The sequence below is a fragment of the Pteropus alecto genome, unplaced genomic scaffold, assembly GCF_000325575.1.
Source record: "Pteropus alecto unplaced genomic scaffold, ASM32557v1 scaffold120, whole genome shotgun sequence".
NCBI lineage: Eukaryota > Metazoa > Chordata > Mammalia > Chiroptera > Pteropodidae > Pteropus > Pteropus alecto.
Window position 1 is genome coordinate 1,320,212 of NW_006430061.1, and position 21,790 is coordinate 1,342,001.

At 33.3% G+C, this 21,790-nt stretch overlaps 1 protein-coding gene across 3 annotated transcripts in view; it reads left to right on the plus strand.

Moving 5' to 3' along the window:
- SOX6 (SRY-box 6) overlaps positions 1 to 21,790 on the plus strand; it is a 394,559-nt gene that overhangs the window by 44,923 nt on the left and 327,846 nt on the right. For all 3 annotated transcript variants that reach the window (XM_025046393.1, XM_025046391.1, XM_025046392.1), the window contains exon 2: positions 6,738 to 6,978. In XM_025046393.1, the coding sequence (XP_024902161.1) occupies positions 6,742 to 6,978 (237 nt within the window). In that variant the 5' untranslated portion in view covers positions 6,738 to 6,741. The remainder of the gene's footprint in view (positions 1 to 6,737; positions 6,979 to 21,790) is intronic.

The window sequence follows — 21,790 nt, forward strand, 5'->3', positions numbered from 1 at the left end:
TTTCTCTTCTTTCTCTTATTTGTTAGGAACCTGAAATTTATACCTTATTTCATTACACGAAAGAGAGGAATTCCTGGATTGCATTATTTAGCTAAAGGAGGACCTCAAATGTATGAGCCTTCATTTTTTGAAACAATCTAAACAGTATCAATTTTCATTTTTCTCTTTTTTGGCAACATTAAAAAGTGAAAATAGAGGTAAGAATGAAAAAGTATGGAGTGACAGTTTCCTACCTTTTCTCTCTGTGAAGTTATTGTTCTAGTTTATAATTTTTATTGATAATTGGATAAGATATCCTGTAATTGGGCTTCCTTATTAGTGGGTTGGTTTCAAGCTGATAAAGACATGTGTGGTATTCACTTTAGCAATTATGGTTCTCATTTCATGTGAAGAGGAGATTCAAAGTGAACATATATAAATAAATTCCTTCTCATTGTTTTAGACAGCTTTCTTTCAGTCAATCCACACTGAGGTCTTTCAGTTGAGCTATAGTCATTGTGCTTGATTAAATTCCTCTAAATTAGTCGATATTTATAGTAGCTATTGTTTGGTTTTGCTCTTATTGTTAAGTGACTGATTTTATTTCTGTATTTTGGGCCTGGCTTTCCATATCAAAGTTCCCAACAAGTTAATGGTACATGAACTGTGAGAAAGATTGAATATTATTTCTGTCAGGCAAAAAGTATAGGTAGAGGTTACATAAAGTCAAGTTGTTGTGATCCTGGGATGAAACTGGATACTTGGGGACACATGTAATAATTACAGGTTTTCCATAGGCAGTCAGTCAGGCAGGGCAGTCGTTAGTCTGGTTGCCTGCCTCTTCCAGCAGATACTAACCAATTAGACAGAGGTGGTTACGTGATGTAACATTATCAGGAGAAACAATTCATGAGTCAAAGCATTCCAAGACATATGAGCTCTAGTCCAAAGAACAGTCTTAAGCTATATAAAGTGACAGCAATATTGTCAGCTAAATATAAACTCTAGAAACACAAACTTTGATGACTTGAGAAGAATCTGTTCCAGGTAGTCCCTGTTTTGTAAGAACCTCAGAAGGCCTTTGGAGACAATTTTGGTGCTTTGGTATGAAAAATTAAAAACCTTAGATAAGTCAAAATTCATTAATTTAACCCACTTCTTTAGACATACTTCAAGAGCCTCAAGCATATTTCATTTGCCTCATCTCTATTGATTTGATAGCTATCTCAAATCAGTGAGTTGTCTTATCTTTTTACAGATATTATGTCTGCGTGTGTTACATATATATTCTGAAAGAGCCACTACAAACTTTAAAAGATAGATTTACAACTCTCCAAGGTAGCTCTGAAAGCAGTTACCTTCTTTTTCACTAAATTTTGTCATTTGCTTATTAAACAGATAGAAGAGAGAGAAAAATCTGGCAAAAGCCTAGGGAAGTTTGAGGGAGCGAGAAGGTAGTGCTGGATAAAAAACAAAAGGAATCAATAACAACCCACAGCCTTTATGTAAATGAAGCAGGAAAAGCTTTAAAAAGGATGTCTTCATTTTAATGTCTGGAATTGAGGTTCCTCCCCACAGCCTGTCCACCACCCCCCATCCTTAAATGTGGGAATTAGAGGTAGAGGAAGGTTTTCAAATCATTCTTTGCCCTAGGCTGGGTGGACTGGCATCTTTTGTAAGGGTTCCTGGGTATTGTGCATTTTGGCAGCTGAACATATCTGTTACTCATGCTCCTTAAAATGAGAGGCACTGTATTATATTTTTGGAAAATTAGTTGTTTATTTTTCAGTATCAGATCAATTGCAGCCTTAACAGTGAATTATCTGACTGAAATAAGTCTACCTTGGTAGCCTGGGGCTGAGCTGCAAAAATAAATGTGAATGTTGGCCTGAATTTTTAATTTTTTCTTTAAGTAAACCAACTATTAAAATGTTGCTTTATGTTCAAAACAGGGCTCCTTTTGAGTAAAGTAACACATCTAGAAAGTGAATGTGATTTGATGATAATCAGAAGTAATGAAAACATTTTTAAAAATTGGGTTAAAAATATTGTTCCAATAAATTTAGTGGCTCTTTTGGATAGTTACATAAGTCCCAAATGATAATTGAGAAATGGATTCTTTTCAAGCAATAGTAAAGGGGGAAAAAGTAATTTTGAGTGGCTATGCTTTATGAGAAAGTTGTTTTAAAATAATCCCAATTTTTAAACATATACAAATAAGTTTTTTTAAAAAAATAACAGTATCAAATCAGAAAGGTATAAATTTCTAGAAAGTATGATTTTCTGAGACAGAGGACTTAATGTGTAGCTATCCAGTCCTTACCATTTTATGAAGTCTTAGACCTGCTTATCTTGATTTCTTGTTAAAGGCCACAAAGTAAATTTACTGTTTGAGTAGGTTTGTAATGGCCTAAACATTGAGATTTCATACTGGGTTTGAGAGTAAAATAATTATCATCTTTCTAGAGGCACTCTTACTGACTTCCTAGAAAACATTATCAATTACAGGAGACTTTATCTCTGACAATCTCATTCCCAAAAGTCCTAAGCCCTGAAGTTCTTTCCAATGTCCTGGCATCCTGAGAATTCACTTGATCTGCTGGGCAGAGGCATTTCAAACTCGGGGAACACATGATGGGAATTTAGTTTTATGTGTCCTAAAGATATGTAATTCTCTTTGGAGGTTTTACTTGATAATAGCTATGCCCCAGAAAACCATCTTGTTTAACCAATGTGATAAGTTGACAATGTAGTTTTTCTCTCTGATTATAATGTACTCTGTGTAGTCAATACACTGGTACCATGTGAGTGTAATTTCCTCTTTTATTTTATCTCCATTGCACTGTATTATAAATAAACAGTTAAAAAAAACACCAAACAAATCTGTTGCATCTCCTTTTAAGATTGTACCACTGTAGACACTTGTTCTAGTAAAGTAGAATTGGGCGCATTTGATTGCATTTAAATTTTTCATGCTTCAGCAGTTTGGCTGGGAGCACAGTAAAGAAAAATCCCATGAGCGAGGATAGTTTAGAATAATAGAACTTGATTTTGTGTATTATAGCGGCAACATTTGCGCTGCTTTAGTTAGGGTTGTGTCAGCACTTCCATTATAAACTCCTGTTTTCAGGGGGTATAACTAGGGAGATTTTTAAAAAATACAAATTAAAAAAACAATTCATTTGAATGATTTTTAAGTTATAATAGTGCAAAAATAAAACAAAGTAAAGTCACATAAAATTGACCATTTCACAAGGATTTTGATTCTTTTGCTTCTTTAGTTATATATGGCAGCAGCTAAAGTAAGATACTGTCCTAATACACTGGGGGTGAAAGTTTTTTGTAACGTAAAATTATTGATATGAGCATTAAAGGTAAAAGTAAGCATTCCACGTGACATTATAAAACATTAAAACAAGTGTATGCTTGATATATGAGTTTCTAAAGGAGAGTAGCATGGTGTAGTGGTTATAGTAAAGGCATAACCAAAGGTCAAGTATCTTTGCAGCTCCTAGAATACTGTTTAGTTGGTCTAGTAAAATGTTTTAAAAGAGAAAGCTAAAGTAAAGAAATAAAATGAACGCAGTGCAATCAGTAAATTGAAGATTCTTTAATAAAATAATTATGCAAAAAATATTCAGTAAGTCAAATCTAGCAAGTAGTAAATCTAAGACTTATTTGGCAAACCGTGCATTAAAAAGCTTTGGGAACACTTTCCTTTTAAAAATACAACAAAGCCATTACCCAAAACAAAAACGACAATAAAACCAACAATAAAAAATAAACCTGAAACAACTCCAGCAATTTTTTCAAAAGGAAATGCCCACAATGGAGCAATACCTAACTAAAACGACAAAATCACCTTTTTTCTCTACTAACAACATGTTTGAAACTATAGTAAACACACGAAACTTAAGTAAAATGTAATATGGAAAAGTATTCTTGGAACCAAAAAATGTTAATTCCTTTGCTAAAGGCAGGGATTTTGAAGTGTGAGTATGCCTTCCCTGCTTGTTCACTAGCATCATCCTACCTTCCCCTTCTCCTTGTCCCCTGACGATGGTGTGAACTGAGGATGAACAGTCAGATTTAATATTGCTTTTTTTTGGCAGTCTGTTTTATTTGCAACCTTGATACACATTTATATTTGTGAGTGCAAAATAAAAGACAAATTATGTGATGTTATAAATAGGTAGCTTTCTTGAATGGTCACTGGAGGAATCACCAGAAGACTGTTGATGAAGTAGAGGTGAAGCCTTTCCTCACTAATTGTATTCAGCGTGTAATTTCTAAACTTCCCTCTGAATTTTGATTTTCAATTAACACTCCCCATTTGAAGATAATTTTCTATTTAATGTAATTGCAGGAAATAATTTATTGGCTGATTAAGACTGAGGGCCCAGCCTTCCTTAAGAAAACACTCTAACAAACCAGCCTTTAAACTCAACTCGTAGCTTTGGACAGATTTAGTCTATTTTTACAGCTGCATGGTTGTGTTTAATTAGGATTGTGCACTATTGTTCATTGGTGCAGTTTATAGTTGAAATTATTTTTAAGAGACTTTTGTGTTTTGTGTCAAGATTAATTCTTACTAAAGCAACAATCACAGATATTGATATTAGAAGGAGCCAAGTCATTTTATAATAAGAGGATGTTTGTTGGGGAGCTGAAGTCCTTCTGAGTTTTGGATTATAACTTTCAATTGTATTTAGCTGTTTTAAAAAGCAGAAGTAAATTCATTCTTTTGTTTTTAATATGAATGATTACATTATTGGTACTGTCATTATCTGAACTATAAAAACATTCTTGTTGTTTATGGCAAGCTCTTGATAAACTTGCAGAACAGTTATAATTTGCCTGGTTTTCCTATGGTATTTAGGAGGCCAGTGAAGTAAGCTCCAGAGTGATTCCTGTAGACTAAGAAACATCCTTTAATATCATTTTCCCTAAGTGTGTGCACATTTGTCTGTTTGTTAGTATTGATTACAATTGGTCAAGAATATATTTATCTGATTCTTTGATGTAGTACTCTTTAGAACATTTTATTTCTTTCTTCTCAAAGAAAATATAGACATTCTTCTGTACTTCGTTTTCCCTATTTTATTTCTAGTATTGAGTCTAATAGATGAAATTTTTATTATTTGTAGAGCGATTATTATAAGTAGGTATCAGCATTTTAATATGTTTCAAAGCACTTCAAAAGCCTGTAATACTTTTATTTAGAACTGTGCATAATTAGATTAGCTGATCTTATATTAATTTTTTTCACTGTAGGATACTAAATCTGAGCCCCCTCATTAATTGTGAGAAATTTAGCATTAGCTGTTAAATCCTATGTGAAACATGGGCTGCTACATAAAAACTACTGTTTAAATTGGAATTAACTTAATTATTTTTCTTTGCACTTGATATTTCCTTCACTGCAATATTCATGAAAGCATGTGACAGATTTGTAAATTTAACTGTTAATCTCAGATTTCTAGACCCTTTAATCAGTATTTATTTGTCTGTAGAAACAGTACTAGCAAGTTAATGATTTGCTAATTTGAAAAATGCTCATGTGGTTTCCTATGTTAACTGATTTGTGCATTTTTTAAAAAAATGGTATGAAATCAATTAATTTTAAAGAGCAATTAAGGTGGAGATTTTATTCCTTTCATTACACAGCAATTTTAGAGCTAAAGATGCTATAAAACAAAAATTGCATAAAGTTTTAGAAAAAATACTCAATTACCTCTTTTAAGTTATAAACTTTTGGTGGTTTTATTTCTAAACATTTTGCTAAGAAAATCATCTTGATAAAGTGATGTTATAAAAGTTTTGAAATTCTTTTAATAATCACAATTTTCCGATTGTATATGAAAGCGCGGAATGGGGACCTTGTGCTGAATATAGTCGATAAATATTCGGTAATTGTTTTAAGAGTTTTAAAACTATTATGCATTGTAGGAATTTTACTATTTTCATAGTAAATGCTTTGAATCTCGTATGTACTTTTTAATATAAAATAGAGGCATAGTTATTTCATATGCTAAATTCAAACGTTATAAAACTGCCTCGAGACTAATCTAACGTTATCAGCCACTCAATCAATATGTCACTTAAAAGTTAAATTACAGCAGTTGACACAGCTTGAAGGTCTTTAGAAAAGAATCACATTGACACTAAACAGTGTTAGGCTTATCACTCATAATACAAGGTGTAAACTAAGAAGTCTGGACCAAATTCGCTTAGGACTTTTATCATAGATTACTTACTCTCCTGATTATATTTTCTTATATAGACTTTTGTTCCTACATAAAGCATAAGCAAAATTTGGATATTTGTACTTTCAAATCATCCTCCAAACTAGCTCATTTGCCAGTTCATTCATCTGGTTTTTTTTTTTTTTTTTCATTGATAGCCATCAACCAAATTACTCTCAAGAAGCTTATAATCTAGTTGGGAGAACTGGGAGGAAAAATACACACATACATATACTATACATCATCAAACTTATTTCATAAAAACTTCATTTATGGATTGGTAAGAGAAAATATACACCGATTACTGAGAAGAGTTTTGCTGACTTAAAAGCAAAGAGGGAAGAAATAGATAAGGTAAGAGTTTTTTTTTTTAATGGTTTAGAGTAGATCACAAACATTTCTGAAGTTAGAATACTTTCCTCTTTTCCTAAATTAGTCAAATGTAAGGGATAGGTTTTTTTTTTTTTTGTCATCAACAGCTTTTTTAATCCACACTGTTTTCTTCTTCTGCAGAAGAATGTCTTCCAAGCAAGCCACCTCTCCATTTGCCTGTGCAGCTGATGGAGAGGAAGCGATGACCCAAGATTTGACCTCAAGGGAAAAGGAAGAAGGCAGTGATCAACATGTGGCCTCCCATCTGCCTCTGCACCCCATAATGCACAACAAACCTCACTCTGAGGAGCTACCAACACTTGTCAATACCATTCAACAAGATGCTGACTGGGACAACGTTCTGTCATCTCAGCAAAGAATGGTGAGCTTTGAATTTTTGGCTACTGTCACTAGTGTTTGTTAGTATGCGTCATTACATATAGGTGTTTTAGAGAAAGCTCGAAATATACATCATTAGAGTTTTTTGTGTTCAGGTCCTGAAACAACCACCGTATATATTATTAATATACTAGTAAGGGGGAAAAATGGAAAATGGTTTGTGATTTCATTTTTGTCCATTATTAGGTCACTTTCCCAAAAGATATTTAATTTAATGTGGAGGAGATTTAGTTATCTTATTCTTTGAATCTCTGAATTTAAGGTGGTGAACTTGATAATACCACAAAATAGATATGATCAAATAAAGTGTGGCCGTGTACTAGTATTGAAAAATTGTATTAAGCAAACATGTCTATGTGGATGAGATCATATGGCGAATACATCTTCAGTGAGGAAATGCAGGTATTTGTCAATTTTAATGGTTATTCTTGATTTATAATAAAGCTTTTCTCACTTATGTGCCTATATATTAATTTCAAAAGGACATGCAAAGCTCCTGAGTATCATACAATCAGACTGCAAGAGTTTTCCCTAAAGGTAGAATCAACAGCATCAAATACATGCAGTGCATTAGGGAGCTTTCCTGTGTTAAATTTCATCTTTAATAATCAAAACAGAAACCATAGCAAGTGACATTGTGTAGTTTAAGCAAAAGTATTCAATTTTTTTAGTATCTAGAACTGACCAAAACCTTAATGTATTTTATTCGATTAGGAATTTTAGACCATGTTTTACATTTCTTAACTTTTGGTTAAGTTAATGGAAAGTATATTAAGTGGGCAAATAGATAAAGTTTTATTTCTTAATAAAAATACTACTAACAACATGTATTTCAATTCTCGCTATATGCTTAATGTCTCAGAACCAGTTCAAAGACTGGATTTCATAATTTATAGATGCAGACACTCTTCTTTTTCACGTGATTTGGAGACATAACTAGTACTCTGGAGCATTAGGTGAGATGTAGAGGATTGGAAGAAACATAAGAGTTTTCTAAATTCATTTTAGGTTCGAAGGGTATCATCATTATAAAATCAGATGGATCCACTGGAAGATTTATTTTCCTTGAATAGGAGGAAGAGAGAAAGTATACTAAAGCAAGACTGGAAGTCAGTTTTCTGATTGAACTTGAGTGGTTCATTTTATACCTTCAAAATAGCATGGGTGAAATAGATATCAAATCACTGTCACTGGATTTTTGGCAAGCTATGTATTCAGGCTATGTTTTATTTTTATTTCAACAATTATTTATGTAGCACCTTCTCTGGGTGCAACATTCTACTAAGTGCTGGTTGTATAGTGGTGAACAAAACATGCATGATTGTGCCTTCATGGAGTTTATATCTAGGAGCGAGAACAGAAATTAAACAAATATACATGCATAAATGCATAATTAAAATTGTGATATGTGTTAGGAACAAATATAACAGAATGCTATGTGAGAACATAAAGGGAGAAATCTAATTATGAATGGATGGATAGGAATGCCTTCTCCGACCTGAGGTTGATAGGAACCAGCCAGGTATAGAATAGAAGAAAGAGTAAAAATAGTAGAGAGAATAGCATGTATGAAATATTTGAGGTGAGAAAAATACAACTGAGTTTTACGAAATTCAAGATAGTCTTTGTGGCTGGAGTGTAATGAGTGAGGATGCAATGTAGCATCAGATATGGTTGGAGAGACTGGTAGAGGCTATAATCAAAAAGACCTGCAGACGACATTATGGAAGTGAGATTTGATTCTAAGTGCAATGGGACGGCATTAAAGGGTTTAAGAATATTTCACACAGATAATTCTGGCTGTAGTATGAATGGATGGGAGGGAAACTGAATGAAAAGAGGAAGACCTGTTGGGAGGCTGTTTTAGAAGTCCAGGTAGGAGATAATAATGACTTGGATTAGTGTGGCGGCTGACAGAATAGAGAGAAGGGATGGGTTCAAGATATATATTTGCTTTTATGCCAAATATAATTATGGACAGATAAAAATAACTAAACTGGAAAATGTAGTTTGAGGCAGAAATAATGCAGTTCAAATTTTACTTCTTTAGAGAACACTTTGCTTATATTTTTAAGTAAAATTTTGTGTGTCTTGGCAAGTGCCAAATTTCTTCATTGAGTTATTCTCAAAATTTTATGATCTAAAATTTCGTCCGAAAATGGATATTAATAATGTGCTTACCAAATTTATATTAAGTGGAATTTATGATAGTATTAAATAGTTTTAAATTTATAAATATGTTATATATTAGTCTAAAAGAAATCATTCTTTCTGAAAATGTTTTCAAACTTTCACTCTCTTTTGATATTAAGCATTGCTTTCCACTGGACCCTTTGTGTATTCTGAATGTCTGGAAGCCAAAATATTTTGTTTTAACTCACACTCTATAGTATTTCCCAGCTGTGTACTTATACGGTATAATAAAAGGATTTAACAAATGGGAAATAGCAGCTGCATTTGGAAATTCCCTTTGTGCTCCCTTTTCATTCGATAGATTCAATACTGTGTACTGTGTAACAACTATAACATCAGATCTGTAATGACTTATATTGCAAGTATCGTCACAAAACATTTTTTTCCTTTCAGGAAAGAAAAACAATAGAAGGATTTTAGGTTTCTGGGCCATCCTGCAAACCTACATATTATGTGTGCGTGCGTGCGTGCGTGCGTGTGTGTGTGTGTGTGTGTGTGTTGGGGGGGACTGTGACTAAAATAAAATTTAATAAATTTTTTACCTCATTCTACTTTCAGATAAATATGAAGTCCAAAAGAATTATTATGAAGTTAAGTGAAATTTATAGTTTTCCTCAATGGATCATATCTGTTACTATAATTGAACCCCATAAAATAGTTGTGGGGAAATAAAATTTAAACGAGAGAGAAGGGATGGGTTCAAGATATATATTTGCTTTTATGCCAAATATAATTATGGACAGATAAAAATAACTAAACTGGAAAATGTAGTTTGAGGCAGAAATGATGCAGTTCAAATTTTACTTCTTTAGAGAACACTTTGCTTATATTTTTAAGTAAAATTTTGTGTGTCTTGGCAAGTGCCAAATTTCTTCATTGAGTTATTCTCAAAATTTTATGATCTAAAATTTCGTCCGAAAATGGATATTAATAATGTGCTTACCAAATTTATATTAAGTGGAATTTATGATAGTATTAAATAGTTTTAAATTTATAAATATGTTATATATTAGTCTAAAAGAAATCATTCTTTCTGAAAATGTTTTCAAACTTTCACTCTCTTTTGATATTAAGCATTGCTTTCCACTGGACCCTTTGTGTATTCTGAATGTCTGGAAGCCAAAATATTTTGTTTTAACTCACACTCTATAGTATTTCCCAGCTGTGTACTTATACGGTATAATAAAAGGATTTAACAAATGGGAAATAGCAGCTGCATTTGGAAATTCCCTTTGTGCTCCCTTTTCATTCGATAGATTCAATACTGTGTACTGTGTAACAACTATAACATCAGATCTGTAATGACTTATATTGCAAGTATCGTCACAAAACATTTTTTTCCTTTCAGGAAAGAAAAACAATAGAAGGATTTTAGGTTTCTGGGCCATCCTGCAAACCTACATATTATGTGTGCGTGCGTGCGTGCGTGCGTGTGTGCGTGTGTGTGTGTGTGTGTGTGTGTGTGTGTTGGGGGGGACTGTGACTAAAATAAAATTTAATAAATTTTTTACCTCATTCTACTTTCAGATAAATATGAAGTCCAAAAGAATTATTATGAAGTTAAGTGAAATTTATAGTTTTCCTCAATGGATCATATCTGTTACTATAATTGAACCCCATAAAATAGTTGTGGGGAAATAAAATTTAAAAGGAAGTCTAGAAAACAACAACAAAAAGTGTATCAACACCTATTCAGTTTCCATTGTTATTTACTTTCTGTGATGGCCTTCACTCAAGAACTGTTAGAAGCAGGCACTACAAGTTTCTTATCTACTGAGTTCAGGAAGGGTTTTACTTTGAAATATCAAGACCACAGAGGACCTTTTCTGTAAGAGAGGGTAAAGACAAGCAGAGAAGTTCTGCTAATCCATACTTCCTGATTAGAAAAAAAAATCTTTATGTGTTAAAATTCTGATTATTTTGAGGTGGCACTCTAACAAAATATGAGACCATGCAGTTTCAAACAAGAATTCATTATGGCATAAGCAAAGAAGGAGAATAGAAACTTTAGAGGTCAGCATTCAAAGACCAATTTGAGATTAAAAAAATTTTAGACTCTGGTTTCGGTTACAATTACTTATAAGACACAAAAATGTTCACTTTTAAATTTAGGGTGCTGTGTTAATTAGTAAGATCCATTCAAAGACTGAAAAGTTAGTGTAAATAAAAATCCACTGCCCCTCACTATGTACAATCACTGCCAGTGTAGCAGCACCTTTTTCTGTGGAGGAATATTGACACTGTCCCCTGAAATATGTTTTTGTTCCCACTAGGGATGAATTGTTAGGCAGGAATAAATTCACATAATTTTCTTATGGAAAAAAATGTATAGTGTATTATTCTTTTTAATGTTAACAAGCATAGATGAACATTTTGTGGTAATGTTTAGTGAGTGGCATATATTGTGTTGTAATGATTATCTACTAAAGATTGCTTGAGTATATAGCACCTACTAAGTTCCAGGCACAGGGACTTTCTTGGGAATAAGACAGATAAGATCCCTGCTATCATGGAACTTAATTTTTAGTGGTATAACAGACAATAAAGAAGTTTCACAGAGTGAGACAATTTCAGACAATAATAAGTGCAATGAAGAAAATTGAATAAGAAAATGTGACCGAGATGACTACGTTAAACAGTCCAGGGAAGGTCTTTTTGAAAAGATGACATTTGAGTTGAGATTAGAATAATGAGGAGCCAAATATGCAAAAAATTGGGGAAGACACCTAGCTAGAATATATAGTAAGTGCAAAAGCCTTTTGATTAGTGTATTTGAGCAACAGAAAGCAACAGAGTGACTCCAGTGGAATCGGTGAGGGAAGAGACGGGTATGAGATAAAATCAAGGAGGCAGGCAGGTGACAAATACTATGGGGTATTCATAGGCTACAGTGAGATGTTTGGACTTCACTTCAAGTGCAAGAGGAAGATTTTAATCAAGAGACTAACATGATTTGATTTATGTTTTTAAAAGATCACATTGGCTGCTGAGCAGAGAATGGGTTGTAAGAGATAACACCAGAAACAAGTCACCTATTAGGAGAATAATTGCAGGGCAGGTGAGAGTCTGATAATAAGTGGAAGAGTGAACAGTTAGGGAGGTTATCTTTTGAGGAGTTCCCATAGATTCTGAAGAAGACAAAATTCACACAGAAGGCGAGGAGAATATTTTAAGTAATGAACACGTGGGCAGAAATTTAGTCAGGAATGAACAGGAAATGAAATTACTGAGACCAGGGAGGGAATAAAGGGTAGGCTTGCTCCTGGACAGAATGGTCCCATGTGAGGACAGAAACTTTTTATCTAAGAGGAAACTATTTGCAGGTAACATCTGGGGTAGGCCATGGGGATGTGGACAAGGTACCAACAGTATCTCTTTCAAGATCCAAAAGTGGCAACCAGATTGTAAGAGGGATCTGAATATGTGTGCACTTATATGTATCCTTATTTCGATACGTACGTCAAGTCAAAATGGGATTATATGCATCTGGCTTTTACCTACTAGTCTGATTGAGTAGAAATAACCATGCTAGACTTCCAGCCCCAGAATATCAGAACTCCTTATTTTGGAGACCTAATCAAATTCTCCCAAGTGTGTTTTATCTTCAAGAAAAGTTTTTAAAATAATTTTTCTGCTATAAACAAAAGATGTCAGTAATATTCTTTATTGTAATTGAAATAAAATGATGATAGGAGTGTTGAGATATTTAATAAATAACTGTTGGGGACAATACTTTCTTGCTTGCAAACAATTTGTCCTCTGCCTTTCTTGCTTTCAGTCCAATGAAGTTGCTAATCAACTCTGGTGAGTTTTATGTAGTTCACTTGGAGTCATAAAAATTGTGGTGTGGACTTTGTACCATTTCTGGGAATGGAGCTGTTTTCATTACATGATAATATAGTCCAGGAATTTTAAGTGAGGATTTAATGCTTCTCAGCCATGCTTTGTGTTGTGATAGACTTGTAGAGGATTTCTAATTTCGTTGCCTTTTAAAAGATTTTGGAAATTTGAATTGTTGCCAGTTTTTGGTAAGATTTAGTCATTTAAGATATCAGGCAGCACCCAAGTGGAATTTATTTCCTCACTTTTATTGAGATTGTACTTTAGAAAGTGTAGTGAAACCCATTAGTTCACTTGGTCTCAGCTACTTTATAGTCTTAACAGCTAGGGGAAGGTTTATGAGCATCTTTTTGGTACCTTACTAGTCTACAAAGCACTGGAAAAAAATCATAAATTAGCAAGGTTTAGACTTTTAGAGAAATTTAGTCACTACTTCTTTGTTTTAGAATGTTGGAAGGTCATTTAATTTAAGTCAAATTCAAACCTAGACTTATGGTGACAAGTGAAAATGTCCATCTTTCCCCGTGTCATAAAACAGCATTCTCCAGGAAGCTCTGTGGGAACTTTCCCATTTTCTATAAATTTGAAACTGTATTAGCATCCAGTATTGTCTTTTTTTGAAATGTAATGAGAGAAATTTACTTAAAATTCGAACCAAAAAATAAAACCATATTTTATTGCATGACATGAGTACCGAAATGGACAACTAATGTTGTCTAATGTTAACACATCGATCACCTTTATATTTTCATATCATGGTTATGTGCACTGTTTCATTCCTACTATTAAAAAATGCTATTTTAAAAAAGGTTCCAAAATGTGGGTTTTATAAAGTAAACAGAATGATTACTAGTATGCCACTTGGAAATACCTTGATGTTTATGAAAATTTGAGTTATTTTATCCTTATTGTTAATGATATAATACACCTTTCTAAATATACTTTTTGGAAAATTTTTTTTTTACTTACCTATCATATTATCAAAATTTTTATCAAAAGTAGAAACATTAACATGCTCTGTTATAGATGACGTTTTCCCTCTCGGACATTGAAGAATCAGATATGCATGCTGATTGACTCTCTAGTCATTAACGTGCGGTTATGTGGGCTGCACATCGAACACCTGCCAAAATATAAAAATCCAGTACTTTGCTACATCTGTGCAGAGACTTTTTGCATTTCTTCTGTATTTTGGCAGTTTAATGAAAATCAGACCCTGGTGTCTTTTTTTTCAGTGTAATATAATTGTGTATACAAATTGTATTCTAGGAGACAGAATATGCCATGTTTATTTTAATTTAACTTTTCAGGTTGTATAAGACTTACTAACTGGAGTTTGCAGAGCACTGACTATAACATGAATCTCTTAAGAAACTCCGTCACTGACATTCACTTAAAATTTACAACATTCCTTCATGTTCATAAGGATTATCTTTTCTGGGATTCAACCAGTTTTCCCCTAATTTGCTTCTTTTTCTGTGATACCTTTATCTCTCATAAATATTTTGTTTTCATTTTTTTCACCAATATGCTGCTAGTGTACACCTCATAGTGATGCCAGGGCTTCTTCTGTGGTTTGACTTTTCCTGTCTACTGTCCATATTCAAATAGTCCTTCATGACCAAAATATAGCTTGGGCTCTATAGTATTACCAGACACTTAAGGAAAGTCACCTTTTGACAATTATTTAAAATAAGCCTTGATTACTAATAGAAAATCTGGTACGATCTCGTCTAGCAGAACAGTTAGATTGAGTAGGCCTATTCACTTAGCTTTTATTTTCTTGAAGGATCCAAATGGCATTTAAACATAGTAGTTTTTTTTTTAATAGGCTTCTTATCATAGGCTTCTTATCATAATTAATCAATGAAAGCTGATCTCAGGACACCAAAGCAGTTAAAACAGAACTCCAAAAGAATGTTTTAGCCTATAGGTGTTTCTAATTAATGTATACTTTCTTATTCAGAATTTTTTTCTTGCCCATTGGTGATCTGGGTACATCATTATAATGAAATATGATAAGTGGAGTAATGAAATAGGCACATTTCTATAATGCTTTTAAGCAACATGTTGTAGAAAGTATAATGTATATATTATATACCATGCATTTACATGACTAATTTGAACTTTTCAAGATTAGCATGAGATATGAATCTTAAGATCCTTCTAGATCAGCATGAATAAGATGGTGATGCTTGGATAGAGACTATATTTCTTTAGGGATTGTATTTTCACTCCTCCATATCTACCTTCTTACTTCAATTTGGAGAGAGTTGTTTTCCATAAAGGTAACTAACATAATGAATTCTGCTCCCATCAGAATGATGGGATGAGATTGAAAGGGCTCTCTTTGATTATTGAGTCAAAACACCTGCATTAAACAGGAAAGACCCTACTCTGTTCCTTCCATGAACATATCTAATTTTTCTTAAACACATCTAATGAATGTGCCTTAATTACCTTGAGATGCAAATTATCCCACTGTTTGATTGTCCTCTGCAATAAGAAGTTTTCCTTGCTTTCTAAGAGAAATGTAACCTTTTTAAAGAAGAACTTCAAGCTATTATTCTTTTTGTTAGTATAGCTTTCAATGTGATGACATATTTATTTTTTATACTATTAACCTTCTAAATATTATTTTTGTATTCCTATGTTCCCATGACCTCTAGGCATTATTTTTCTACATGATGCAAATTGAGTTCAATAATATAGCTCTTTGTAAACTACATTTTTAAATCCAAAGTATAAATTACAAACCTTTCCTAATAAAATTTTACAATCAAGTAAAAATTAGAAATGAATATTTATGCATTTCATTTATCTTCTTTATATTTCATTAGCATGCTAGAAAATGGGAAACATTATTTAATAGAATGATTGAAAATTATTTTGTAAACTTTTGCTGTCATTATAATTTAACTCTGATTTGTTTTCACTGCCAGTGTACTGAGACTACGTAGAATTCAGTATTCTCAAGTTCATCAAACTTCTGGGGAGAAATGTGCCATCATTCAAGCGTAGATAGATTATAGTGGTATGATAGAAGTGATTCATTTATGTAGAAACACAAAGATTGGAACATTTTGGGTAATTACTGTTATTTAGGAACTTTTTGGTTAGTTTCAGGGGTAAATTGGTAGCTTTTTACACAAGCCCTGGGTTAGTCAGGATTAAGCTAATGTAATCCATGAACAAATTGAGAAAATTTTTGCTGTTGTATTTAGAGTTAATATTTGGCCTTCAGTTATATTAACTTATTTTGTACCCGGTATGCTTCTACCAAAGAGACTTCTCTCATTTTTTTTATTTTTATTCTCACATTGGTATGTTTTGTATGTGAAGTTGATTATAGTTTATTTATTTTGCTTTCTGAAATTGACAGTAAGATTAGTGTTCAGCTCTCCTTTTGGCTACTGTTCTCTTGAATCCATGAGGAATGACATAGTTGGGCAAGGAATCAATCTGCATCTGAGTATTTGAAAGTTAAGAGAGAAAAATAAAAATTCACACCTTCTATCTCCTCGACAGAGAAAGTGTGGCTTCTGTGATTGTAACTGATCCATTAATTCGAAGTTGTATGTTGCTTTCCGGTAGAGCAATGCACAGCTTCCAGACATTGGGGGTACCTGATGACTGAATTAGACTTCTGCTTCCTGCTTTGTGGTAATTTGGCGACATTTTTATGCCTAGCTTTTCTTTTCCTGGAAATGTAGATAGATGATAGATGCTGATAGACAGATAGATAGATAGATAGATAGATAGATAGATAGATAGATAGATAGTTGTTGTATAAGCAACACACCCTCTGAGAAATCATTTTGTTTTTATTTGTATTATTTCTATCTGTAAAAACCTAAATCAGAGAACTAGAGATGTTATTTAATAATGTCTGGATAACAAAGAGTTTCTTGGTAAGCCATTGTATATATTGCACATATTAGAAGGAAATTTGAAGGATTTTGTGGTGGATTTCTCAAAACAGGGAACATTACTGGACAAGAACCCAGTGAGAGGAGACTGTTATGCTCACGTAGTGGCCGTGAGTGCTCAGCTTATATGACATACATAGCAATCTGCTCTCTAGTCATTCTTCTCTAGGCAAATTAGGCCATGAAAGGACTTCACTGTTAATAGAACAGAATATGTATTAAGGAACAAATGGGTTTAACAGACCTTGATTGGCCTCTGGGACTTTTTAATGTTAAGATTTTTGAGGTATGAAGAGCATACTCTGAACTATTTCTGGAACTCCGGCCTCATCATTTTAAAATAAATACTCAAAACGTAGGTAAATATTACATCAATATTTGCTTATGGGGGTCTCAATATTACCTCTTTTCCTAATGACTCCCAACTACCTTGCTGTTTTTCTAAGAGGTTTATATCCTGTTTTTACTGAAGCTACTGTGATACTCTTGAATGATTGTAGATCCTCCTCCCCCGCAATGGCCCCAGTTTCTGTCTTGAATTAGGGACAAGTTTCCTAGAAAATGGATTAAACAATATTTCAATACATTACTTGTGTCATACTACAAGCATACCTTTTCCCTACCAACACTGAGCTAGTGTCATACAAACAGGTCCCTGGTTCCTTGGCTCTATTTTCCAGGCTCTTTTCCTGTTCTGGGTAGAGGGTAGGGAAATTTTTTACTTTGCCTCCTTTTGCTTCAGTTTCTTTCTTCTGATATCTGGAGTTTGTCCACTAACTCAAAGTTCTCTTCATTGTTTCTTATTTGGATGATGCTTATGCATAATGTGTTCCTGATGATCGGACTGATATCTGGATTCTGTAATGTACATATAATTTAAGCTTCCACCATAGTTTTCAGATCACTTAAAGCATACTAGCTGTTTGGCTGATTAGATATAAAAAATATGCGGTTAATGTTTTAAGTGCACTGGTTCCTCTCACTTGGAGAACAAAAGAAAACAACTGCAACAGAGGAGAGCACGTGGATGATAAACTTGACAGTAAAGTAGTTACCTCTTAAGAAAAGCTCTATAGAATCATTTGAGATTCTCCATGCATAAAAAGTTATTCTGGAAGAACTCATTCAATTATACTTGTCTAATTTCTGCATAATCATACCCCTTCCCTAATGCCTTAAATTGTAAAACAACAAGAAAAAACCAACAAACAAATAAACAAATAACCAACAAAAACATTCTTTTGATTCAGTGGAAGTATTTTCCCTGGTGTTATTTAAAGGAAACAATTTAGAGGAGAGGATGTTACCTTATAGAAAGCCTATATTCATCTCTGCCACTAATTTGCTCTGTGACTTTAGAAAAATCACTTTATATCCCCTGACTTTACTTTTCACTCAACTCAAAAGTGAAAAATTTAAACTATAATTACCATCTCTTGCTATTTCTAAATTTCTTGGTATCGAGGTAAAATTTGTCTTAGCCAATTCAACCTAGTCTGATAACGTTATTTAGGTTGAATGTCATATGATAATTTAAATACTAATGAATTGCCAGATAAAAGTAACTGTCTGGAGTTGGTAGGCACATGAATCAGTGAATAGGTGAACCTTGATAATATGTTGCTTTGTGTTTTGGAGAATTCACTATCAGATCAGCCTGCCTTAAAGCTCTTCTTGCTGTCCATTATGAAAAAGTTATATTTTCATCTATGAAGCTGCCTGTCTTACGGCATTGTATCTTTAAAGTATATATACCCTAAGGGGGTGAATGTGTGCCTTAATTCTTTGTTGTTTAGACAATATTGAGCACATTCAGTTCAGGGTACTGCTCTTTAAGAGAGATAGAGAAGCAAATTGGAATATACATAAGGGAGAATGATCAGGAGGCTGAATCATGTCTTATGAGGAAGAAATGAAGAAAATAGGGATATTTTACCTAGAAAAAGAAAAGATACAAGGGTACTATAATAGCTGTGTGTATGTTTTGAAAGTGCTACTGTTCTAGTATTTCCATGGAATGAAAATGTTTCCATGGGTTTAAGGAGTAGGATTCTTATTCTTATAAATAAGAATGTTTGCCAACTCTCCAAACATGGAATAGTTTGCTTTGAGAGGTACTAACTGTTCAATTAGTGGAGATGTTTAAGGAGAGGCAAAAAAAACTTACTTGTCAGGGAAGTTGTAACAGCCACCGTCACTACTACCACCAGCACCATCAATTAATGAGCACTTACTATTTAATTTTCATAACAACACTATGAGGTAGGTTCTATACTGCTGTTATTATCACTCCCATTTTATAGATGAGGACATTAAGGCACAGAAAGTTTATCTAACTTGTCTGGGGTTGTTTGGGAGGTAGCTTGAAAAGCTAGATGGGATTTAACTAGAAAATCTGGCCCAGAGAGCCTACACTTTATTAGCTACTATACCACATTTTCTTGCACAGGAGGTTCAACTACTAGATGGGGTTGAGCAATTGGATTTTTAAGGACCTTTGAATCTTGAGATTTCTATATGTGAGGCTGATGATATATAGATGGTGCAAGGCTTTTCTATGTGCTTGTCTTGACAAGTGTGGGGACTTTAAGTATTTTTTTTCTATATTTACTCTGTTCACAACATTTACTTCCATTTTATTAAATATTATTGTGATTAGGCCATTAAAAAAAACTTTTGTCATGTAATTTTTTTCTTTGAATCAAAACAACTTTTTAAAAACTGGCTTTTTCTCCTTAGACTTTAGGAATTATGACATTTTAGCAAATATTGGTAACAAATCTATATTCTCACACATCATGAATAATTTATTGTTATTAAACAATATAGTAAATAGTATAAAGTGGCAAGATGATATTCTAACTTTAAGAATGCTATGTAAATTTAATATATTCTACTAAGTATTAGTTTTGATAAAAGAGAAAAATAATACACTTTATTTCACTATTAGAGCAAATGATACTTTTGTCAGAAATAAATTGTTGGTAATTGGAACCAAACTCAGTATTTTCATTTATGCAAGCTTTTTTTAAACCAATGCTTTTCCTTAAAATATGTCACATTAGAGAAAAACATCCTTTTCCCTCTGAGAAAGAAACTATAAATGTTAGCGATATAGTTTTCAGCATATTAAAAAGGTTAGGTTCCTTTGTTAGCAAGAAGTTATTGAAACCTAGATTAGGTAAAGGTTTTTCTGTCATCACCCAGTAACACTATAATAGAATGCCTCTCATACAGCACAGTCACAAGCAGCTTTTGGTTCATCCAAAAAAAAATGTTTAAAGTGGGAAATCAGAAAAAGCAGTACATATATAATATATGTATAATAAACTTAGTATGTTAATCACTGACATGGTTGAGTTGCCAGTACATAGTGATTTACAACAAACAAAAACTCTTAGTTGGTTTTATTATTGTTTTTAATTTCTTTACAGACATTGCTTTCCTTAATTCCCTTCAGCAAAAGACTACCAGGAACACATCTGTAGTTAAACAAATGGGTTTCTTATTTATTGCAGTAGGGAGAACACACACCATAAAGAATCATAGAATGTCTCGGTAAGAGAGTTCAAAAGAACAATTTTTAGGATTTGGGCTTTGTTTTAGTGATTTTGGGTAGGATCTAAGGAAGCTGAGGTTTGCTATAAATTGGGAGATGTCAGAAATCAGGAACAAATCTGTGATTGGATATCTCAATAAATCTTATCTTTAGGGAGGTCAGACTACAGTGAGGATAAAGCTGTAATTGGAGATGCAGTATAACTAAAATGAAAAAGCAAAACAAAAGTGACTACATAAAATGCATAAGAATGAAGACATTTAAATCATCTTTGCTAATGAATGGGTGGAGGAAAGGGTAAGAGAGGATAATATTCTGTCCTTACCATTAGATTGGGTAGTAGGAAGGGAAGTTGATTTATGCAGCTGCTTAGAGAGTGCATTTCCTAGTTATTTCTCCCAACTTCAATGACTTCTACCTGTATATGGGTTTCAACTTTATTATTATATAGGGCAAGAATTTCATTCCTAGTCAGGAATGGTCTCTGGTCTATGGTCTGTGACTTTCTCAGTTCCTGACATCTCATCTGACTTTTGTAAACTCAGCCCACTGCTCTCCTTTCCTTGCAGTGTGGCTGCCCATTCACATTCACATTCCTGGTCTAGATGCAGCAAGCAACCCAGATGAATCAGAGCAGTAGTGTTCTGTAGCTGCTCCTGGACAGAATGGAGATAATCTATGTGCAGTTAGGTTAAGTGGGAACTGATAATATCCCTAGAAAAATCCAATTACAAGTGCCAAGGTCACTGGAGCTTTGTGAGAGGCCGGATCTTGGTGGAATTAGTTTGGGATGACTTCATGAAGAAGGTGATTTTTTGAGCATTGATATTGAAGAGAGTAATGTAGTCTAGTATTTATTATTCCACTTAGATGAGTGGGTATAAATAAAAACCTAAAAATGGTGCCAATGGTTATCATGACTGTATTTTCAGAATTAAAAATGGAAACAAAGGACAATTAGACAAAGAACTTTTGAATTTAGTAATAAAAGTAGTTACCATTTTTTGAGTACTTATTTGATAGGCATTGTCCAAAATACTTTATACATTATTCATTTTTCACAGCAACTATTTGAGAATATAATTATAACTAGGCTAGATTAGAAACAGTGAATTCAGCTTTAATTTGGCTCTCTCTGGGGACATGCAACTTTGGAGGCCTGAACTGCCATGCAAGAAATCCAGCTAGTTCGATGCCAACATGCCAGAGAGAAAACATCATGTGGAGAGATCACACACAGATGGAAGAGGTTGTCTAAGGAACCCCAGACTTCA